The 24,890-nt window shown below is 34.0% G+C and overlaps 3 protein-coding genes across 9 annotated transcripts; 2 read left to right on the top strand and 1 right to left on the bottom strand.

The window, feature by feature from the left end:
* Positions 1,791–5,813, top strand: LOC107622923. 7 transcript variants are annotated; one of them, XM_021114776.1, is made up of 8 exons: positions 1,792–2,085; positions 2,213–2,256; positions 2,764–3,969; positions 4,063–4,374; positions 4,460–4,565; positions 4,649–5,208; positions 5,362–5,419; positions 5,597–5,677. In XM_021114776.1, coding segments are annotated over exons 3-7 (1,644 nt in total). In that variant the 5' UTR covers positions 1,792–2,085; positions 2,213–2,256; positions 2,764–3,304; the 3' UTR covers positions 5,363–5,419; positions 5,597–5,677. The 7 variants fall into 7 exon arrangements, with proteins under 7 accessions (XP_020970434.1, XP_020970435.1, XP_016180493.1 ...); XM_016325001.2 differs by having other exon boundaries at positions 1,793–2,085; positions 2,764–2,869; positions 2,965–3,969; positions 4,649–5,419; positions 5,597–5,780; XM_016325003.2 differs by having other exon boundaries at positions 1,793–2,085; positions 2,764–2,869; positions 2,989–3,969; positions 4,649–5,419; positions 5,597–5,780.
* On the top strand, positions 5,747–9,274 carry LOC107621105. The gene is made up of 7 exons (XM_016323143.1): positions 5,747–5,762; positions 5,807–6,106; positions 6,562–6,803; positions 7,374–7,466; positions 7,663–7,764; positions 7,867–8,217; positions 9,021–9,274. Exons 1-7 carry the CDS (start codon positions 5,747–5,749, stop codon positions 9,099–9,101), a joined length of 1,185 nt encoding a protein of 394 aa, XP_016178629.1. The 3' UTR covers positions 9,102–9,274.
* LOC107623995 (protein EMBRYONIC FLOWER 1) lies at positions 11,101–15,684 on the bottom strand. Its single transcript, XM_016326416.2, has 5 exons — positions 15,387–15,684; positions 14,870–15,039; positions 14,152–14,375; positions 13,423–13,794; positions 11,101–12,898 (listed from the first exon to the last, which is right to left on the bottom strand). The coding sequence occupies exons 3-5, from the start codon at positions 14,250–14,252 to the stop codon at positions 12,853–12,855; spliced, it is 519 nt and encodes a 172-aa protein (XP_016181902.1). The 5' UTR covers positions 14,253–14,375; positions 14,870–15,039; positions 15,387–15,684; the 3' UTR covers positions 11,101–12,852.

A 24,890-nucleotide genomic window follows, 5' to 3' on the forward strand; every position in this document is an offset into this window, starting at 1 on the left:
TCAGCGTTTTTCTTGTAGTGATGATAATGTGTCATGTTAAGTGCCACATGGCATGATGACATCGTAGGTTAATACCACATATCACAAGATGATTGGTTGACGTGTCAGATTTAGTGATACGTGGTATGCCACATATGCCACGTGTTATTATCTGACTTGTCATAAATTTATTTAGAGTCAAATAGTCCCTAAATTTACATACATAAGTCATTTTAATTCCTAAGATTTTAAAAATTGATCAAATTAGTCCCCATATAAATTTTTTTATAATAAATTTTTTTTAGATAAAATAATAAAAATAATTAAATTATTATAAAGTTATTTTCTTATTTTAGATTGAGAAAGTCTAGGGACCAGCAGTTTTATTAAAAGTTGGCCAGCAGTTAACCATCAAAAGAAAAATGAGTAATCCTATACCATTGGATATCATCTCCCACCATTAAAAACACATATGATGGCTAATTGATGGCTACATATCACAAATTCTGCTGACCCCTAGCACTCCTCTTTTAGATTTTACATTTTTAAATTCTAGCTATTTTGTAATGAATTTTTTTATATAAATAATTTTGTCAAATTATTATTAATTATATACTAAAAATTTTGATCTAAAAAAATATAATAATTATTTTAAAGTTGTAATCTTTTATATCTTACCCAAAATTTAGTCCAATGTATCACTAGTTGTCTATTTTCATCTTTCTATATTTGTTTTAGTTCAAAATTCTTTTTAACAAGTTAACTTTTTTTTAAAAAGATAGGAAAAAACTAACAATTGAAAAGACATAGAAAAATGGCAGTAACTAATTAGTAATAATATTTAAAAAATTGCATTAAGATACTAAGATTCAACGAGTGATCTCACAAATTGATTTTTCAACGACACTAAAATCAGACATCAAAGTTAGCCACCAATATAAAATACATGTTGGAATACAAATACACATAGAAAATAAATAAAACTATGTATGTATTTATACACAAATATATTGGTGGCTGATTTTGGTGTCCAAATAGCATTTTTGTTTTTTAATTATTGAGTTCTACCACATAAATTAAACAATAACAAAAATTAAAAAATATGTAAAAAAAATTTTATTTTTTAAAGTCTAAAAACTAATATTAAAATTAATAATATTAAAAATTATTAAAAATTTAATATTATGAAAAAAATAAGAGAGATTTATATAAAAATTAATTTGATCAATTTTTAATATTTTAAAGATAAAAATAATTACGTATATACTTTTGGAGACTAATAATTCAATTTGACTCTAAATAAATTTACGACATGTTATATATAATGTGGCATACCATGTGTTACTAACCTGATACGTCAACCATAATCATTTTGTGACATGTGACATTAACCTACTATATCATCATACCATGTGACACTTAATATAATATGTCATCATCTAATTAATCGAAAGATCAATTTAATCTATATTTTATCTTTCAAAGACTAATATGACTAATTTAATCTTTTCATGACTAATTTAAAAAATAAAAAATATTTTAAAAACAAATTTAACTATTAATTCGAGAAATTAAGGATTATTTCATGAATAGTGGATGATCAACTTAATTTTAACAGTAGAACCGTAGAAGGAACTTTCTTCATCATCGATTTTGTTTTGGACTCTTTTATTTCTCTAGCCTCCACAATATAGAACATTAGAACAATTATATATTTTATTGTTTGTATCAAAATATGTGTGGATTTAACCTGCCATAATATTTGGATATTGTGGTGTTTTTTGTTGCTGCCGTTAAGTGATTTGTTCTTGGTGGCATTTTGGGTCATTACAGCGGTTCTAACCCGCCGTATCTCCCATATATATAAAAGTCCAATTCCAACCCTAATTTCAGAAACACTGGGTCATTGCTGAAGATGCCTGCATACACTACTGCTTCCATTGTGTGGCGATCTCCGATCCTATGCGTTCCTTGACGATCTCCTCCGGCGGGATCTCCTCCTCCTCCGATGATCTCCTCCGGTGAGGTCTCCTCTAGCTTTTTGCTGTCCTTCTCTGCCAAAATCCTTAGTGCCTCTCTTTCGTTCTCCCTTTCCTTCCATTGATGGTACTTCTTTCTCTCTCTCTCTCTCTCTCTCTCTCTCTCTCTATATCTCTTTTTCTTTTTGGATTCACTTCTCACTCAAAAATTTGTTGTAACTGTTAAAATGTGATGTGAATTTCGATAAGGACAGTGTCTGATGATGGAAACCTAGCGCAGGGGAATAGCTTCATAGATGTGAGTGCTATTTCTTCTTTTTCCAGCTTTGTTTTGTAAATTATAGCTTAAATTATAGCTTAAATCTTTATAGAACTAATTAACTTGAGTTGATAATAATAATTACTGGTCTCTATGTTGTTGAACCATTATAAATTTGGTTTACCCTTATGACAATGTAACATCAGCATTCTAGTGTTTACACTGGTGGTTAATCAGAGGTATGATTTGAAAACTGTTACATTATCCTGCATCTATAGCTTTATAATTATATTCCTGATTAATTTTATTTTACTATGTTAATCTTGCACATATTGGATGTTGTTTCCAACTTCCAATAGATACTTCTTCTTGTTGCAATTGCACCGAAAATGAATTATCAATATGCAAAAGGAGTGTATCTTTTTTTGCACATCATGAAAATTAGTAGAAGCAGCTACTTTTATTTTTAAATTAACTTTGTTATTCAAATTATTCTACTGTGCCATGCTTATTCTCAATCTTGTTTATTTTTTCTTATATTTGCAGCATAAAGATTTTTGTTGCAGTGACTGTGGTGGTACTCCTGAAAAGAATTGGTAGTAAGCGACATTGATAAACTCTCAATATCGAAAGTTCCTCCTAAATCCACAAGGTATGGTTATTATTTTAATTACAGATATAGTACATATTGCTGGTACTATGATTTAGTACTAATGCAGTTATTGGTTCTGTTCTCCCTTGTTCTAGCTGACTGGATTTGTTATTGATCAGGGCCTAGCTGCCTTAATTGGATTTGTGTTCTTGTGATTTAAAGGGGGCCTACTGGTGTTGTAGTCTTGCTATTTGGTATCCATATAAAAGAAATGAGAAAAATTAAAATAAATAGCATTGCCTATACAATAAGTTTAGGCTAAGTCGTGCAAAATTTAACGGAAAAGTTGAGTTGAGGGATTCTCCAGCAGCACTAACAGGGTCAGAAATATTGGAACAACTTGAAGGCATCAATGTTTCATTCGGGAAGGAACTACAGGCAAGTAAAGGTAAGAGGACTCGATGAAAAGTTGTTGAAGAAGAAGATGAATCGGGGATGTGGAGGAAGAAAAGCATATTTTTTGATCTTCCTTATTGGGAGTCTAACTTATTGCGCCACAATCTAGATGTTATGCATATTGAAAAGAATGTTTGCGACAATGTGTTATACACTTTGCTCAATGAGACTGGAAGGTCAAAGGATAATCTCAAAGCTCGTAAGGATCTTAAAGAAATGGGTATAAGAAAAGATTTATGGCCAGATGAAAATGGGAGATATCATCCATCTTTGTTCACAATGTCAAATTCGATGAAAGATATATTCTTGCGTACTATAAAGAATATTAGAGTACCAGATGGTCTCTCGAGTAATATTTCACGGTGTGTTGACCTGAAGCAAAGAAAGCTCTCTGGATTGAAGAGCCATGATTGCCACGTTCTTATGCAGCAACTATTACCCATTGCCATACGTAATGTGCTGCCAGATAAAGTTACTGCAGTGCTAATAGAGTTGTCTTCATTCTTTCAACAGTTGTGCTCTAAAAGCTTAAGTCTTACAGAACTTGAGAAGCTCCAACCTCGAATAATCCTTACCCTTTGTCATTTAGAAATGTTGTTCCCTCCTTCCTTCTTTACAATCATGGTTCATTTAACCTGTCATCTAGTTGATGAAGCAAAACTCGGAGGACCAGTACACTATAGGTGGATGTATCCTATTGAGAGGTAAATATCTCTTTTCAATCATTATTCATTTAACCTATCATTTAGTTATATCTTGCTTAGGTATTTAACCTGTCACTTAATTATACAAACTAGGTATTTAGGTCATTTGAAGTCCTATGTACGAAACAAAGCTAAATCAGAAGGTTCTATAGCTGAGGGATACGTGGCTGAAGAAGCTCTTACATTTTGCTCTCGATACTTAGAAGGGATTGAGACAAGATTTAATAGGCCACCACGTGTTGATGATCGTCCGGATGATAATTATAGTACACATGTGGATTCCCTTTTTCCACAAATAGGAAACTCAAAGGGAGCTTTCACAGTATTTGAGTTGTCACCTATGGAAAAAAAACAAGCACATCGATATGTGGTTTTAAATTGTCCATATGTCAAACCGTTCATTGAGTAAGTGCTTAAGGATTTTCATACATATTTTTTATTTACTTGAAAATAGTCATTTAGTTAAGAGTTAAACTTTCATATCTGACAGTGACTTCAAAGATTTTGTACGAAGACGATCTAAGGGTAGAAGGCCTTCAAATGTAGAGATAGAAAAAAGAGTCAATAAAGATTTTGTTACTTGGTTTCCTGCGCAGGTAAATAGAGAAGTGATATTTTTTGCTAATATTGAGCTAGTATTTGTGGATATAATAACTAATATATTGTTCTATCATAATAGTTTATGAACCCAGATATTATGAATACTGTGCATGAGGATTTGAGATACTTAGCAAGGGGTCCATCACGATATGCCAAGAGGTTTTCTACATTTAGTATTAATGGGTTCTCCTTTCGAACTACCAATCGAGACAATGGGTTAAAGACCCAGAATAGTGGAGTTTTTTTAATGTCTTCAACTCCTTGTGTTGCTAGCGCTAGTGATGCTGATGTTAGGAATGCTGATTTGTCATATTATGGCAAACTAGAAGATATTATAGAACTAAACTACAATGGCCAATTTCGGGTTACTTTATTCAAATGTAAATGGGCTGACACCACTAGAGAACGGGGCTGTAGAAAGGATAATTGGGGTTTTACTTCTGTTAATTTTTCACAAGTAATACACAGTGGTGACCAAGAGGAGGATGATCCGTATATTGAAGCCTCACAAGCTCGAATGGTGTATTTTGTCAATAATGAAGTGAATAAAGATTGGAGTGTTGTCATGCATTTGAAGCCAAGAGATTCATATGATATGGGGGGAAATGAAGATGATGAAGCATGCGAGAATGAGCCATGGTTAGAGCAAAACTTAGATTCTTTATTTGAAAATGGTGATAATCTATCATTGTTAAGAGATGAGGTAGATGATGAACTACTAGATAATGACATTGGAGAAGACGAACACATGTCAGAATAGTTATTATATTAAATTAATTCAGTTTCTTTCAGAATCACCGTGTATGAAACCAGGTCTTCAAATTGAGCTAAGCCAAAGATGGTAAAGTAGGTGAGTTTTATTAATAAGTGGTTTATTAATTATTTATTTTTCAAACCAGGTCTTCAAACCAGGTCTTCAAAGTGGTTTATTAATAATTTTTGTCTACATTTCTTCTTTTTCAATTTAACTTTTGTTTGTAAATTTTACATAAATATTTATTAATTATTTATTTAATCTATTATGCAGATATGGCAAAGCAAAAGAGGTACAAGAATCTGCTTAAAGCAGCAGCAGCTGCACATTCTTTACAAGACAAGTCAATAGCAGCTGCAAATTCTTCACAAGACAAGTCAATAGCAGCTGCAAATTCATCCCGAGATAAGTCGGCAGCTTCAAATGCATCACAAGTCAAGTCCGCAGCAGCTGCAAATTTCTCCCGAAACAAGTTGGCAACAGCTGCAAATTTCTCTCGAGACAAGTCGGCAGCAGCTGCAAATTCCTCCCGGGACAAGTCAGCAACTTCAAATTCCTCCCGGGACAAGTTGGCAGCTTCAAATTCCTCTCGAGACAAGTTGACAGCTACAAATTCCTCCCGAGATAAGTCGACAACAGTTGCAAGTTCCTCCCGAGACAAGTCGGCAGCTTCAAATTCTTCTGAGCCATCATCAGTTGCTCCAACTATATCTGAGCATCCATCCGAACCTAAACGTAAACGTGGGCGTGAATCTAAGCATTATTGGACTGTTGATGCCATAGGTATGTAATATTTTCTCTTTTTTAAATGAATTAGACAGCTCCTAATTGGGTTATATGGTCTTGTCTTATTTTCTCTTTTTTTAAAGGCCCAACCTAATATAATAAGAAGCCCCCAACACAACCGAAGAAAATATTGGATATTGGCCTATTGGGTTTCAATTTGTATATTGGTGGCTGAGGCTTATACGGATGGCAAATACATTTGATCCAACTTGTTTATATTATAGTATTTTCTTGTTTTAATAATGATATTTATCCTGCAGTGGATATTACTAATATTAGCCTATTTTCACCTTGATTTTGAATTCTGATGTATAATATATAGTATTATATATGTAGCTGTTACATTATACCCTCCACAAGAATCAATCTTTTATAATATATATCTATCATCATATGTTTTATTCTTTAGTCGCTCAATTACTCATTTATTTATATTTATTTATCTATTTTAGATGAATATGAAGATACTACACGCCTTCATTTATTAGTGAAAGATGTGCATAATTTGCCAGAAAATTTGCGCATAGTTGTCAATTTTGATAGACAGCATGCAGCAATAGGAGAAGCAGCCGGACTCCTTGCAGGAGTTTGTGGGCAATTGGCCACTGATTGTGTAGCATTTCCAATCAGTTTTGATAAGTGGTCAGACATTCCAGAGAGCTTTTTTGAAAATCAATGGAATATTTTTTTCCAAGTAAAAAGATTACTTAAACTCTAAAGATTATTTCTTTGTCATTATTTAGTTATATTTTTTAGTTAATATATATTCTTTGTTCCATATTAAAGGCTCAATTTTGCTTCAAAGTGTGTGATAGCTTGGCCAAACGATTTCTGCTCCAATCGCTTGGCAAAAAATGGAGGGAACATAGGATAAAGCTTTGGAATGAGTTTTATGATCCGAGGTTGAGTAAAACCGAGATCATAAATAATACACCAGAAGATATTGCTCTTGATCAATGGGCTTTATTCATAGAATATCGTTTGAAGCCTGAAACTTAGGTAAGTACTTACTTTCCTAGTTAAATGTTGTCCCACTAAAAAGCCTTATATAGTTTGCTGCTGTAAATAGGATATTAAATTCATATGGAATGTTGTGAAAGGCCTTTATATAGAGTTGGTAATAAAAAGCCTTTAGTTATAGTTTGCTGCCTGCTCGTCTTTTATTTTATATAGAGTTGGTAATGAACCAGTGATATGTTGAATGCATGTTATATGTTGAATGCATGTTTGACTCTATTTAATTGTGTCCAAATTTATTTTGCAGAATCTTTGTAAGAGGAATCAAGAAATTCGGCAAAAACAAATAATTCCTCATACTTCAGGTGCTAAATCAATTGCAAGAAGAAAGGCTGAATTGGTAATCATTTATATGGTTTTGTTTGAATTGGATGAGAACTGCTATCTTCAGCTTATGTTTAGTTTGCTGCCATTATTTCTTAATTTTATGTTTAGTTTGGCTGAGAATTGTTGCTGTTAGTTACTTAATTTTATGTATACTTTTTATTGAATGATATATTTCTTGATTGAGTCTTTCTACTTTTCTTGAATTTTAGACGGAAGAGACGGGAAAAGAAGTTAGTAGGGTTCAAATGTGGGACATCACTCACAAGAAAATAGATGGAAGTTATGTTAATGAAAAGGCTAAAGAAATAGCGGTAAGACTAAAGTGCAATAAGTAACTTTTTGTATTTCTTTTTCTTTCTTTTTTATAAGATAATATTATGTTTGATTCTTTCTCTTTCTTTTTATATATGTAGGAGAAGATTGAAGCATATAGCAGTCAACAAGCGGTGGAATCAACCGTTAATTCTCCTCTTGATGCTCTTGGAGTAGTTCTTGGGAAAGAGCACCCTGGTCGTGTTCGAGGTTTAGGCATGGGAGCTGTTCCAACAATTGCTTTCAAGAACAACACTACAAGAATTAGTCAGATGAATTTAGGTTCTTCAAATGATGCTGGCACATCATCTACTTGTGGTCCAAATGTGCAAGAAGAGTTGGATACCGTTAAAGCGCAATTGCAAGCGCTAGTATCTTATATTGCTTCTAAGGAAGGAGGTAAAATTCCAGTGGAATTGGCTGGAATGTTTCCTACTCAACAAATTTCACAGGTACAAATACAATTTATGTTCTTAATACCTTATTCCATGTGTAATATTTGGACTCTCAAGGGAATCTGGGTCAATTTTAAAATTTGACTTTGAAAGCTAGCTTTAACTTTGTTAATTAAAAGCCTACCAACAAAGTGGAAAGATGGGCAGTATTATTCTCTTAATAAATTTTGTTGAGGCTTAAATATTTCTGTTAGTTTTTTTAGATGCCATGAGCCTAGGAATAAAGAAGTCAACAAATCATTTTTTACTTTTGAGAAGAAAAATATAATGTTAACTCCTGTTATTCCTTGTTCTCTCATAAAAGTCTAAAATTGCTACCATTAGCTTCTTCTCTTTTTTCCATCTTCAACGTTGAATGATGGCATGAAAAGTCAGTATCTTGTGCAGTCTTTCTCCTTTGGACGACAACTAAATTTAGCAAGTAGGTCCTCTTTAATTTGGACCTCACCGGATTTAGCAATTTATATCTTGATCCCATGCACCTTATTGCTTGATATAATATAATGTCTTACATGTCAATATCAAATTAACTTTTTAATTAAACTGCTATATTGCTTCTTAATTAAAAGCCTACCAACAAAAGACTAATACTGCTATATTGCTTCTTAATACCTTATTCCATGTGTAATATTCTTTCAGTTAGCCCCATATTTGTTAAGATTATTGTTGGGTGGAAAGAAATAAAAAACTGTGTTAGTGTATGTGAGTTTTCTTTTTTGATTGAATAATTTCATATTAATAGTTTTAGATTTAGTTTTATATCTTTTTTTATTGTGCTCATAATTATATTTTTGTTGTAGGGATTGGATCAAAAGAGTGAGATTCCATCACCAAGAGAGTTAGGAAGTAGGTCTTCTGGAGCGAGCAACAAAGAAGCATGATCTTGTATGATAAAGATTTTATGTATTAAGTATTATAGATATATGTTAAGACATTATTGAAAAATGTTATCTTTAATACTTTGTTTTTGGATTATGATTTTTTATTTTCGGAGACTATGTATGAATTAAAAATCTTGTTATGATGTTTGATTTAAGGTTATGCTTTTTGGTTATTATGAGATTCTAAAAATGTCACTTTAAATACGTAGTTTCAATCTCATTTTAAATGCTATTTTAAACAAAAAGGATGCCATTAAACCATGGTAAAAACGACATTTAGAAATGCCAATTTAAACGAAAAGGATGCCATCAAATACAAGTAAAAATGGCGGTTTAAAAATGTCATTTTTAACGAGAAGGATGCCATTAAACCCAGGTAAAAACGGCGGTTAGAAATGTCATTTTAAACGAGAATGATGCCATTAAACCCAGGTAAAAACGGCGGTTAGAAACGCCATTTTAAACGAGAAGGATGCCATTAAATCCAGGTAAAAACGGCGGTTAGAAACGCCATTTTAAACGAGAAGGATGCTATTAAATCTTGGTAAAAATGGCGGTTCGTAACCGCCGTTTTAAACAAAAACAAAACCGCCATTTTATCTGGTTAAAATGGCGGTTAAAACCGCCCTTATTACCGTCAAAAAACCGCCGTATTATCCACTGGTTATTACGGCGGTTTTCTGAAAACCGCCATAATAACCAGAATGGCGCCCAGAATACCGGCGTTTCGCCATTAAACCCAGGTAAAAACGGCGGTTAGAAATGTCATTTTAAACGAGAATGATGCCATTAAACCCAGGTAAAAACGGCGGTTAGAAACGCCATTTTAAACGAGAAGGATGCCATTAAATCCAGGTAAAAACGGCGGTTAGAAACGCCATTTTAAACGAGAAGGATGCCATTAAATCCAGGTAAAAACGGCGGTTAGAAACGCCATTTTAAACGAGAAGGATGCTATTAAATCTTGGTAAAAATGGCGGTTCGTAACCGCCGTTTTAAACAAAAACAAAACCGCCATTTTATCTGGTTAAAATGGCGGTTAAAACCGCCCTTATTACCGTCAAAAAACCGCCGTATTATCCACTGGTTATTACGGCGGTTTTCTGAAAACCGCCATAATAACCAGAATGGCGCCCAAAATACCGGCGTTTCTTGGAAGCGCCGTTTTCGGTCATAATGGCGGTTATAACCGCCGTAATTCCCATAAAAAACCGCCATTTTAACCTTTTTTTTTTGTAGTGTGTCGCCATAAAATTTTTCATATATATGTATCAACGCTCGCGCATTTACTTATGATTCAGAAAACTCATTTATTTTATTTTATTCCCCACTCTGAATAAATTAATATAAGAAAGAAACAACCACATAACTAATAAATTAATAATAACCTCTCAAAAGAAAAGTCTGCTGATAACGACCGTAGACGCGATGTACTATAAAGGAAATGCGATACTAAAAAATTTTTGAGAAAATGACAAATAGGTCCCTTACTTTTTGTTCCGTAGACATTTTCGTTTCTGACCATTAAAAAATACTTTTAAGTCCCTGACCTTCACAAAACTTGGACGGATCAGTCCCTCCGTCTAAATGCCTCCGTCAGGGACTGATCCGTCCAAATACCTTCGTTAGGGACTGATCCGTCCATGTTTTGTGAAGGTTAGAGACTTAAAAGTATTTTTCAATGGTTAGGAACGAAAATGTCCGCGAGACAAAAGGCCAGGGATCTATTTGTCCTTTTCTCAAAATTTTTTAAGTGTAACAGTATAACGGTGTTTAAGTCATTTTTAACCGTACATCTTAATTATAAAAATATATAATATATAATTAAATTCAACAATTAAAAATCACTAAAACTACAAAGGTAGGAGAGCTAAGAAAACAATTATGTGGTTTTTCTGACAAATAATTTTTCCTCAATAACCAGAGGGTTGCCTTTTCTGAGTACTATGGGCCTAGCTCTGACATCTCCGCTGCACACTCCTGACTCTTCACCCGCTTCCTCCCCTTCATGCCTGCCACCTTCGTCATCACCATCGCCGTCAGCGAGAGTACCTCACCACCACAGTAGACAACAATGACGACCACCTTGACGCCAACAGACTTGACCGCAAGATTAAGGTCACACACAGCATGCCGGTTCTTGCTTCTTCCTTCTCTCCTTCCTTCGTCACTTTCGCCATGAACCTCGTTCCCATAATGACTGACATTGTTACCTTCCTGCGAGATCCGCCATTGATGCTCTAGCGTTTGGAAACATAAGCTTGGAAATAACGGTTATAAATAATGGTTACAGAGTCAATATTTGCCTTCCAAGGGTGGCAACACTGCTACTCCTCAGAATGCAGAATGCGAAGATCTACAACACGGGGTTGATAGAACGTGCACAGAGTAACAAAGGAACACCGATGAAGCCTAAGGACCGAATCAAGATCTTCGTGTTCACACTGTTCGACGAGAAAGCAAGAGCGTGAGAGTGCGATAGCAAGAGAATCCGTTGGGGAGGGAGAGGGGGAGTGCATTGGGGAGGGGAAGGATTAGGGTTGGGGGGTTTGCCAAATCATTAAAATATGGTGGCCACGTCAGCATCGTGCTCGCCAGAGATGTACTTTGGCAAGCTCGGAGGCACGCTTGTCAAATTTTAAAATCTTTCAACGACCATTTCGTCAATAACAAAAGGCAAGTACTATTTTGTCAGCACCAAAATTTTTCAGGGACCAATTTAGTTTTTACCTTTATTGCAATCAACAGGACAAGGAGATCTTTTAAGCATTTCACCATTTATACCACTGACATTAATGGTGTACGTGACTCCTACATCCATGAGGCTAAGTAAATGCATCGCAGGTATTGTTTCATTGGAATAGAAATCCAGAGAACCCCTCAAATTTTGATGATGATCCATTCCCTTGTGTTTGCAAGGATATGAATATTCACAATTTATTCTGCGGAAAGTTCCAGGACTTCCTATTCAACTTATCTAGACCAGCAACCTTGAGATTTATATAGTTAAGATCAACATGTCTCTTCATGTTCTGCTTATGAAGTAAATTAGACCTGAGTGAAGTCATGTCCATCTTACTAGTGGCAGCGTGAGAAACAACCCTTTTGGGTGATCATATCCTAGGAAGATATATATGGGTTGGAGTCAAAGATGTCCAAAAAGTACGAGAAGCCTCACCATCTTGCTGTAAGATTATCTTATGTAAACTACATCCTCCTATACTTCGAAATTAGAGGATCCACACTCTTCAAGACTCAAATTAAACTTGCCACCTCGAGTACTATCAAGCTGGTGAGAAGGACCCATAGGTGAAAACTGGAATCCACTTAGTGACTTATTTTGGGATCGGGAAACTTCAAATTCAAAGGGCAGTTGGGGTGGACACAGTTTATTCATACTCAAATTGTTTCCATCAATTGAAAAATAGTGAACCGACTTTCTTTTGCAAGGCTTCAAATTCTCTCTTTCTACCATGTTGTGTTTCTTAGGTATTCCATGAGATTTATCCTTGTGACTCTCTTTTAACAACCTCACCCCCATCTCATGCATGGCACTGCAAGAAAGTCATTTGTTTTCTTTCTAACAGTTGATTTTTCCAACTTCGAACTTCTATTTTCAACATCAGGAATACACCTCTCGTATTGATTCTTTGCCATAAGTTCCACAATTTCCATCGGTATATCATCGATGTTCCAGCCTCGGATAACTCTGTTGTCTTTTCACCGTATCTTTTCATACTACCTAGATTCTCTACACCTTCAACAGGTTTCTCTTTGATTCTTGCACCTGCGATTTCCTGAAAAGAATTGATAATCTTCTCATAAACATGTTTGCTATTAATACTTGATTGTCTCAAGATTCCAACTATTAGACATTCATGCATGTTGCACACAATGTGACGTCTAAAACAACCAAAGGAATATATACTATAATAGAAAAGAAAGAAAGAAAGAAATTTAGGTATTAATAACAAATACAATAAGAAAGTCTTATCCCCCTAGATGGAGTCGCCTACATGAATCAAATGACACCATTATGCCCAATCATGAATCATATTTATACTCAGTTCATTTATACTTAAATCTCTTTTGATGAGCTCATTCAAAGTTTTATTGGCTATTAACAATTCATTTCCAAAAATAAATAAATAGTTATAAAATAACTGCAGCAGAAATATTTAGTTATTTACAAGAAAACATCTCAGAGATTATTCACAGAATGATAATAAATTAGCATAACATAAAATTCATTTTCAGTTATGCTCATTTGACAGAATATGAAATCAAAAAGCATCCTGTGGGGATTTAACTAGCTACTTACTTCAAGATGAGCTCCTTTTCCTGCAGAGATAGAATTTGTGTGTTTAGAAGGAATGCTAGGCCCTCCAAAAGCATTGATTTCACTATCTTTCCTTTTAAGATGATGTATATTTGACAGCTGCTTATCAGTGACTTGACAGCTGCTTTACCACAGTTTGTATCAGATTTGCAACCGCTACTGCAACAATTAAAGTCTGTTTGGCCATCTTTATCCATGTCCTTAGTTACACTTTCTTGATGACAGCTCTCACAACCAAAACATCTGTATGTTGGTACATCAAGTGGTGGAAGCGATGGATTTTCCTCAGACTCATTTACTGGAAATGGCCAACATTTTTTCCAGTCTTTCTTTCTTATTTCAGATACATAACCACTGCAGCATCACCAAATCAGATATTATGGTGTTATGGGTTCTGAAAGGGAAGTAAAAAATTATTTCTGATTTCTAGAAAGGTTCATTAAATTTTGAGAGAAAATGATGAGAGTTATCAAAGTTAATTACTAAACAGTCTCAAACATAGTTATGTTAACCACAAATTTCTATACTTAGATATGAACCGCTTAATTCAACCTATCCTTGTTGCCATTTATTAACCAGCCATTAATTAATTTGCTTCCAACTTTAAAATGTTATGAATAAAATTAAATCACATTATGATATCATCTAATAGCCTCAAGTTCCGAAACCTTCTTCCTGAGAAAATAAGATGGTATAAGCATCAATGCTTACCGTATCGAGAAGTGTTGGCATTTTCCAGCTGATGCCTTATCCCCAATAGCATCGGCAAGATCTATGGAGATTGAGTTAACTTGGACGAAAGACCCCATCATTAACTCGATAACAGTAATACTACTAGGATATACTTTGAAATGTGCCCCGACAACCAGCCATTCACGCAAGCACACTAAAAAACCAAGAATTTCAAGAAGCAAGAGCAACAAATCCAATGTACCCTATTCACACAAAGCAAATCCAAATCAAATTTTGAAATAGTGAAAAGAATATAAGAACTAAATGAAGCCATTATTTATCACATAAGAGTCACGGACTTCCACACATTTAAGGAAAACACCAGAAATAACATATATATATTGTATATATATATACAATATACAGTAGAATATATATGATGTGATAACATCATACCCATGTTCTTTAATGAACTATTAATTAGGGTTCATGCAAATCTACCTACAAACTTAAGTGAAAGACAACTAAAACAATGCCAAAAACAAACATAAAGTAAGCCACTACCAACAAAAGCGCCATACACAGTGAATAATCACATAAAATAACAACCTCCAATATCCGGAGAGACACAAACCCTAGCTTTCAACTCAACAAAACAACACAAACAGAAGCTCATAACCAAGAATTGAATGATAGAAGCACAACGCAAGAAACAAAACACACGAACACGAAGTTCATAAGACAAAAAGCAAATTACCTAGGGTTTTCACAAGAAGTTCAACCATCGCAAGATTCACCACCATAACCAGCTTGTTTGGGAAGTGGTTCAAGAAAATCACCCCGAAAACACGCCAAAGAGCCAACAAGAAAGAAAAATTGACCCCAAACAACCAGCGAATTGGGAACATTAGGGCTCAGAAGCGCAACCTGCAATCACGCATTAAACATAATTAGCTCAAATTAATCAGTAATCAGGAAATTAAAGTACACATAACAGTGGGAGAGAAGATAATTAGAAAAAGCGCGAAACGACAACAATAAAGTAAAACCAGAAAATGGAAAAATAAAAAATTAAAAAAAGAAACGGTCGGGAGCCGAAGTGGACACAGCATAAACAGTACAGTCAAGTTAATATCTCAAACCCGAATTCGAAAAACGCGGTTGTCAGTAACTGAAAAACCGGGTCAAGATCGACCCGGAATAATGAACCGAAAATGAAGCGATAAGAAAGGGGGTAATAGAACCACGACGAAGAATGGCGCATGCGAACTCACCTGAAGGCAACGGCACTCGATCTCGCTCTCTAGCGAAGCTGGTCATCGATTCTTCAACGGCTAAGCCATAAAACGACGCCGTTTGATAGAGCTATACTCCGATAAGGCACCGAGCTGAGCTGGGCGATGCGATTCGCAGCTCAGAGAGAAGAATTTGAGTGCGAAAATCACGAAAACCCTATAGAGAGAAAGTGAGGAGAGAGCAGGAGTGAGAAATAAAAGATGGGGCTTTCGATTGTTTCGGGATGTGAGAGAGAGAAAGAGTGCGTGTCTGAAAGTGTGAGAGTTGGAGAGAGAATTTTTCTCTTTTTTACTGTCTTTTTAGTCTTTGGGACAAAGGATCCTTGTTGTCCCTATATTAAAAAATTAAGAGGAAAAATATAAAAAAATAAAATGAGAATATTGTATTATGAAAAAAGTAAATATATCTTTTTTTTCTTTAAACTAAAGATATGAGACTCGAATCCGCAACCTCTTAATTGAGTATGGGGAAATTATGACATTTGAGCTATTATTCATTGGCAAGTAAGTATATCTTTTATATCCAAAGTTATAATTTTTTTCAGAAAAACTATATTTAATTTAATTTAATACATTTAAAATAAATTTTAATTTTATTCATGTCGTCAATTATTTTTTGAAAAATGTTTGAGGATTAATTAACCATTAATATTTAAAATGACTAAAAATATATTATTAGATTATTAGACTAAAATAATTAAATTAATATCTAAAAATAATGACTAAAATAATAAATTTTTATAGTTTTAGAGTTTTTTCTCTATTTTTTTCTTAGTAGCTATTTAATTTTTTTCAAGTATTTCTTATATTTAAAATGAAAAGGCTCAAATAAAATTGTTTTTACGTTAGTTGATCGTTAAAAATTAGGGATAAGTATTGTTTTGATCTCTAAGATTTAAGGTCAAAATTAAATTCGTCTTTAATCTTATTTTGGATTTAAAATCGTCCCCAACGTTTCATTTGGTATTAAAATCGTCCTTTTCATTTTTTATGAACAAAAATACCTTTACATTTGTAAACTCCAATCTCACCCTCCACCACCACCACCACCTTTACCACTATCACCATCTCCCTTACTCCCTTATTCCATGATAGGGGTGCACAGACCCGGCCCGGCCCGAAGGCCCGGTCCGGTCCCGAATACTTTAGGGACTAATTTGGTGTGATTTCATCGGGTCTAGGGTCGGGTATGGGTCTCAAAAATAGACCCGGTCATTATTTCGGGTCGGGTCCGGGCCATAGCTCGGGTCACCCGAAGTCGGCCCGGTCATCATACACAATTAATATTTTGTATTATTAGTGATAGATCATGACTATTCTTATGTGGAATTTAAGTATTGTAAACCTTAATATTTTGTGTTATTAGTCATTATAAGACTATAAATTAATGTTTTATGTTTAGAATACATAAGACTTTAGACTAATACATAAGATTGTGTTATTTGTATTGATTTAAATATTTGGTATTATTAGACAATATTAGTATTGATTGTGGTTATGCTTTAATTTTGAAGAAGGGTTGGTTCTTGTTATATTTTTCTAAGTGAATTTTACCATGTTAACTAATAGTTGGAGTCTTGGAAATTTGAATTTTTTTACATGCTAGCTTACAAAAAGGTATCAACGTAATGTAATGTTAACGGCCCGGTTTTTACCCGGTTTTCACCCGGTATAATTGTGGCCCGAAAGTATATTGGTTTCATCGGGTCTAGGGCCGGGTTCGGGTCTAATAAATAGACCCGGTGTATATTTCGGGCCAGATCTGGGTCACATCAAACCCGGCTTCACCCGACCCATGTGCACCCCTATTCCATGACATGGCGTTTGGCGTCACCTCTTGTTGCGCTTCTTCATCTTTTTGCTCTCCTGAGCTCTGCTAAACTCGCTCGAATGCTACCTATAATAAATCAATTTGCGAAATAACTCAAAGTAGCTTTCATGGTAGATTAAAACACCTAAATCTCATAATAATATAGCAAATTCACATGTAAATTGCTAAGAAAAATACAAAAAAGATGCTCACGTATCAAGAAGCACGCTAAAAGCTAAAGAGAAGTGGGGAAGAACGTAAGTAAATTCCCAAACTCTTGCTCTAATTTCAATTTCACTTATCTTTCAATCCGGAGCTCCAATTGATGAGTCATCAGTGGCCACACGTTTGTCTCAGAATTCTCTACAAAATTCACAGAATAATTTGGTAAGAATCTAGCAATTTCTCACTCAGCCACTCTCCCCCTAATTTAAAAAATTTGAGATTTTGATTTTGAGAGATTATGTGATTTTGGTGTTTAGGATCAAATTAGCCTTGTGGATTTGTCGATAAGGTAAGGAACCCCTAACTCTTGTGAACCATTAATGTTTATAAACCCTAGTTTGATTTTGTGGTATTTATGTGGAATTAGAGTGAGATATATATTTTGGAGACAAATTTTGTGATATCGGTGACTAGAAAACAAACTGTGGAGGTTGAATTTTCGTTCAGTGAGGATTCGGAGCTTTGGACACTTGAGGAACAGAGATATTTGAGGTGCTTTGGCATCAAGGAGGAATCGGCCAAGGTATAGTTTTGGTTTCTTATGGATAATATGTAATGTCTTGTGAAAATATAGGCTAGATGACCATAGGATATGTTGGGTTATGTTAGCATGTTAATGGTTAGTAAATGATGAAAATGTTGAACTTGTTATGAATTTGTGTTGATTAATGTGGGTAATCTTTGGTGAAATGATGATTTTGATGATTAATAATGATACATTGATGATTGAGTATAAAATTGTATTGATTATGAATTGTTGGAGCTTAATCTTAAGAAATTATATAGGTGGTGTATTATGGAGTGAAAGAGGAGTGTTGAGATATGGTTTGGTTTGTTTTGATAATGCTTTGAAGCTTCGGTTATTGGTAATTGAGTTAAGAAGTTGTCAAAATAGAGGTAAAGAAACTTGATTCTTGATCGAACTTCGGCAGGCCATAATTCGACTTTCAGAATCCCTCATTTTCTGAACTTGTTTTGAATGAAAATTAGGTCCATGAAGTTTACGTCGTTTGAAGAACGGACTAAAAATGATTTTTAACGAAAAAGTTATGCACATCGAAAGTTTAGAGTATAAAAGTACTTTCTGCATAACTTAACAGCTTTTTACCATTTTTAGGGGCATGCGTACGCGAGCACACACGCGACGCAAACGTTTAGTTCTGTCCAGACGTTCTCGCGCATGCGGGTATGGGCATGCGTACGTGAGAGATGAATTTTGCAAGCTACGTATGAGAGTGAGTGGCACGCGACGCGTGACTTCTCCTCTATCCAGGGGGGCTCGCGTATGCGAACAATAGTCGCGTACGCAAGTGGGGTAAATGACATCCCCGCGTACATGCAACATGGCATGCGTACGTGGGACCCTGTTTTCAAAAATATTGTATTTTTGTGATTTAAACATAATTCCAAACCTCTAAACCTCTATTTTTACTTAGTTTTAATCTTGGTGAAAGGGGAGAACCTTGAGGGAGTGTTAACTTGACAGTGAAGAAAGGTTTTGAGTAATGATTTGTGGTTGATGAAGTGTGCAAATGAATGAGACATAATTAGTGGAAATGATGATATTTATTAGTTAGATGTGGAGAATGTGATAGGGCGCTAATCCCTCGATCTTTTTTCTTGCATTCTCTGTGGTTATGATGTGTTGGACATGTGGAAGGTGGTAGGGCGCTAATCCCTCGATTCATTCCCTCGCATTCCTTGTGGTTGTGTTGTGTGGGATGTAAGAAAGGTGGTAGGGCACTAATCCCTCGACGTTTTTCCTCACATTCTCTCTCTCTCTATCTGCAAGGTGGTAGGGCACTAATCTCCCGACTAATATGGCATGGCCTCACTAGGAGAAGGTGGTAAGGTACTAATCTCACTACAAGAAAAAGCAATATTTGTAACAAAAAAATTGTTACAAAAAATTGAAATTTTGAAACAAAAGGATTTTGTAACAAAAAAAGGGGTCATTGCAGTATGTCCCGTTACAAAAAGTTTTTGTAACAAAAAACGGAACTGTTACAATTCAAAGTGATATTTTGTAACAAATTTTTCTGATACAAAAAACCAAAAGTCGTTACAAAAGTAGTAACAAATTTTGATCTTCAAGGTATTTTTGGTGACAATCTATTTTTTCCTATCATAAAATTTTGTTACAAAATATAACTTGATTTTGTAACATTTTTTTTTCTTTAGTTACAAAACACTATTTATTTTGTAATAATTTTTTTTAATACAAATTACACACATAATTTATCAAATTATATTTTTTAATTAATTAATATATTAACTAATTTACTCAACAAGTCAACATTTATATAATATATAATAACATAGATAGTTCAAATATCTTTCATTAACTAAGATTGTTTTATAAATCTTCAACATATAAACTTTAAAGTACAAACTAACAAGACACATTGAAGAACCCTAATAAACTAAATAGATACATAGGACAAGAAAAATAAGGAATTATCAATCTCCAAAATATAAACTACAAATTACAAACTCTATCATGTTCATACAGCTCCTTTCTCATTTCTCATGGAGAAGTTCTAATAAGTGCCACACACCTGAAAAGACCGCCAAACAAAAAACACTAGCTTAAAAAAATAAGATTTATTTTTCCTTTAAAAATCACAGAAAAAAACAAAAAACTATACTCGTATTATTCAACAATGAATACAAACTCTAAAATTTTTATCATGAATAACCTTTGGAGAGAAGTACAATAAAATAGGACATGTTGATACAATAATCATGACTCAGATCTAAACATGCATTTTAGTTTAAGAAATTTATTAAATATCATAAAAGTATAAAACAATAGAACAATAATTAAGACGTTTAGGAACATCTTTGTTTTTTGCCTTTATTTATTACCTTATAGAAGTTAGTGAAGCCAGGACTACCAGTAAAGCAATACATAGGAGTAGTATTCTAGCAGACAATCAAGTAGTTTAAGGAATAGCTGCAGGAGAAAAAAAAGAGGGTAACAATGAAATACCTTCTATTATAAGATAATTGAATGTGATAATAAAAAGATAGTTAGTATAAAATTGTTGTTAATCTGATATTTACACAACATTGAATGATGTTTAAATGAGTGATGATCATGTAATATAATGAAAGGCAAAGTGACAAATATAATGTGAAACATTTGGAGTAGTTCTGGAAATATATAAGAATACATATAAGGCCAAGTCTTTAAATATTTTTTATTTTTATTTTTTTTAGGTTTTCTCTACCACTTGCCACGAGAGGACTTCTTAAGTGATTGCATTGATGCAATTTGTTGCATAGGTAATATATGGAATAACTAAACAATAAGATACTATTTGTTATTGTCATAACTTTTTGTTGTACCAACTTTACATCACTTTAATTATTTCGTTTGTACGACCTTCTAAAGGAGGGACCGATAAGCACCATCTGACATGATTAATGAATAAAATTTATCTTAAACAACTGACAATAACCTCCATAGAATGTATACTAATATAGAACTCTCTAAAGGGAAAGACTTAACTTACCTAAAGAAAATAGGGAATAAAAATGTGTAATAGCTTAATTCAGTGAATAACTTGAAAGTGGTTTTTCATGAAAGTCAAAATTCTTATACATAATCCAGCTAAAGTTTTACTTTATTTGGATGAATATGAAAGTTCATGTTAATATACATTCATGAGCTTCAAACAATTTTATGATTCATAAACCTCTCAAAGTGAATTCCAAAAATAAACGCAATGATCATGAAGCAAGCTGGATGACGGAAATTACATACCTTTTTAGACTCTGCATAAAGTCCCATGCCGGCAACAAAGAGGCAAATATCTTTGGTGGTTTCAGTAACAGTTTTTATTTTGTGCTGTTTGTTAGAATTCATCAACAGTTCGTGGTGGTATGAACTCAATCATGAATAACAACTCAAGAGTAACAACTCAATCGATGGTATGAACATGTAAATAATTATTATTATGAATGAATTTTGTTGGGCATCAATCTAGCATCAACTAAATTAAGAACAAATTAAAAAAAAAAACAAGTAACAATTTGAAGTTCCAATAATACTAAATTACTAATCAGAACAAGTAAAAAAAAAGTAACAAACCAAAAAAAAACTACACAGAACACTAATCAACAGCCCTAATATTCACAAGTTCTGATAATCAAAAACAATATCCCTAATCAGAAGTTCTAATAAATTAAATCCTAGACTTCCATGGCATTATAGTTAATTTCAAAATAAAATCCCCTACCTCAATTAGCCGAAACTTGGTAATTAAACGCAACAAACCCTTCGTTTGTTTTTAATTCCTAGTAGCAACAACTTTCCTCTTGGAGCAGCAGCAACAATGATCTCAGCACCAATCATAATTGTTATGTTCAAAGAGTAAATCTGAATGTTGCTGAAATATTGAAGACATTTCTCAATGGATTGGAAACTTATATCCATAGAGAAATTATCTTTGATGATCCTAAAACTATTCGTGATGCTTTTTATTTGGCAAAGTATTATGAAGAACGCTGGAGCAATCTATTTTCAGAAATTTCAAAGCCAAAATTATCATCTCAGCACCAGATCCAGAAAAGTTCATCAACAAAAATTTTCTATTAATCACTGTATCAAAGTCCAGAATCAGCATTTCAAGCAAAAATTCAAATCCAGAATTCCATTGTAGACACCACAGAAAACACGAAATCAGAAATTCAGAAGCAGAATCATCAATTGAAACTCAAGATCAAGCGAAATTACAGACTACGGATAATGATATTACATCCTCAAGAATTCAACTATCTAATTCAATACCTCAACAACAGTTTTCAGCATCAGCAACAGCAGTTCCAGTTCCAGAATAGAGAATGGATCCGGGCAGAACAGGACAGAAATCGAAGCATGACTTCAGCAGTGGAAAGACGGCTCCACTCAACTTCTGCGCGTTATCCTTGAGCTCCTCGATAAAACCCTTAATCAATAGCAATGAGGCTTCGATGACGGTGGCTAGGCAGGACATGACAGAAGCAAGCTCGCTTCAACGGCTCCTCCTTCTACGTCTCTTTCTCTCTTGTTCGCTTCAACGATGGCAACGAAGATCTTTCCAGCGGCGGCGCGCGGTTCTGACAGCAACAGAGGTGTGGATGGCGGCGGCGGACTTCATTACTGACAGCGGCGGTAACTGACGCGAGGATGGCGGTGCTGTGACGGTCACGGCTGTCCCAGGCTCATGACTCTCGCCCTCCACGTCGCTCTCTCTCGCTCGTGAACTCTCCGCGACTTAGCTCCACGACGGCCACAATAACGGGGTGGCGGTGGCGGCACGGCAGGACGCGGTCCCCTCCCTTCCGATCCCTCTCTTCTCCGTCGCTCTCTTCCTCTCTGATCCCAAGCACTCTCTCTTCTCCCTTTCCTTTGTTTCTCCTTCCCCTTTCATTTTTGTTTCTTTCTTCCGTAGGTTAATTAGGGTAAAATAGAATGGATGGTGGCTAGGGTTAGATGAGTGGGGTTAGGGTTTAATTTGGGACAAAAGTGAAATTAGGAATTTTGGGTAAATTGGGGTTTTTGGATTAATCTGAAAACTAATTAAAAATCTCTAAAATTATTCTAAAATATTATTTCTTGTATCAAAATATTAATTGATTTGAAATCAAATACTCTAATTGAAATTATAAGATAATATAATTAATTTTCTTTATTTATAAAAATATTAGTATTAAATTTTGAAATCTCAATTATTTAAATCGAATCGTATAAAATTCTTATTATTTTACATTTGCTAAATTTTATAATTTAAATATAAAAAATAATTTGATAATTATAAAATCAGGTAAAACCTTAAATTATTTTAAACTTAATTAATCAAAATTTATTTTAATTATCTGTAATAAAATAATTTCAAGGATTAAAATACTTAATGATAAATAAATCTAAATTAGCTCTTAATAAGATCTTCTAAAATTTCTAGGCCTTACACAAAGTCTTACATTTAGTATGTTAAAACAAAATTTTTTATTAGTTACAAAAAATCTTTGAATTTTGTGACAAATTATTTTTTTGTTACAAAATATTTAGAGCTTTTGAAACAAATAGATATTTTGTAACAAAATAATAATTCGATACGAAAGCCAACATAATTTGTAACAAAAGAAATCAAGTTGTTATAAAATATTGAAATATTTTGTAACAAATTTTTTTATTGTTACAAAATATTCTTATTTTGTAACAATAACTAATTATTGTTACAAAAAAACTATAATTTGTAATAATTTTAAATTTGATACAATTTTTTTGTTACAAATATTTCATTTTCTTGTAATGTCTCCCGATTCATTCCCCCTGGTGTCTGCCTTCAGGAGAAGGTGGTAGGACACTAATCTCCCGATGTTATGCCTCCTGAAGATGTGCAGACAAGAGACGGCATCCGTGTTAGCTACCAAAATGTGTCGAGTTCTGGCAGTATAACAAACACGTGAACTCACGGCCAGTAGGACAGACATACATCATGTGCATTTGTATGATTTGTTTGAGTATGCTTTTATATTGGTTTGCCTAATTGCTTAACTATAATTAACTTCTATCTGATTTATTTGTATCTTATTTGTGCTTTCCTTGCTTGAATTGTATGTCTGTGCAACTGAGAGACCCCTCGTATGACAGAGGTGTGACGAGGGTAGTTCCACTGGAGTTTGGACGATTGGAGGAAGAAGAGATTGAGGTGTTAAGTTAAAATTGGACTAGAATTTAAGTACCATAGATAGTTCACTTGGTTTTTGGTTTAAAGTATAACTCTACGTTTTTAATCTGAGTGATGGAGTTCTAGGATTGCCTCTAGCTTTCTCAGGACCTTATATATTATTTTTGTGGGCACCATTACCATGTTGAGAACCCCCGATTCTCATTTCATACATATGTTGTCTTTTTCAGATGCAGGTCGAGAGGCACCTCGCTAGGCGTCTGGAGTTTCATTTGCAGGCGACATCGGTTGATGTATTTTAATTTTGGGCTATGTATGTGTATATATCTATTTATGTTTAGACTTCCTTTGTGTATGTTTCATTTTTGTACCTCATAGAGGCTTGATGGAGAACTAGGGTTTATTTTAAGTATTTTGGGAGACTTGGGATTGTACATATATATATATGTAAATATTCTCGCTATATATATATATATATATATATATGTATCTTTACTTTTCTTCGTACGCAAGTTTTCGTTTACGTTAGCGTTACGTTTCCCAGTTTGCGACTTTTGTTTAAACTTTCCTTCAAGGCTTCTCATTATAAATTTCTTTCAACTATTATTATGTATATATTTTATTTTAGAGGTCATAATACCTCACCACCTCAGCTTTACGACTTAAGTGTAAAGTTCTGTGTGGTAGGGTGTTCCATTATAGTATCAGAGCAGTTTGTTCCTGTAGAGCCTGAGGGATGGACTGACTCTACTTCTGGGACATACTCTGTAT

This window comes from Arachis ipaensis, chromosome B10 (genome assembly GCF_000816755.2).
Source record: "Arachis ipaensis cultivar K30076 chromosome B10, Araip1.1, whole genome shotgun sequence".
Taxonomy (NCBI): domain Eukaryota; kingdom Viridiplantae; phylum Streptophyta; class Magnoliopsida; order Fabales; family Fabaceae; genus Arachis; species Arachis ipaensis.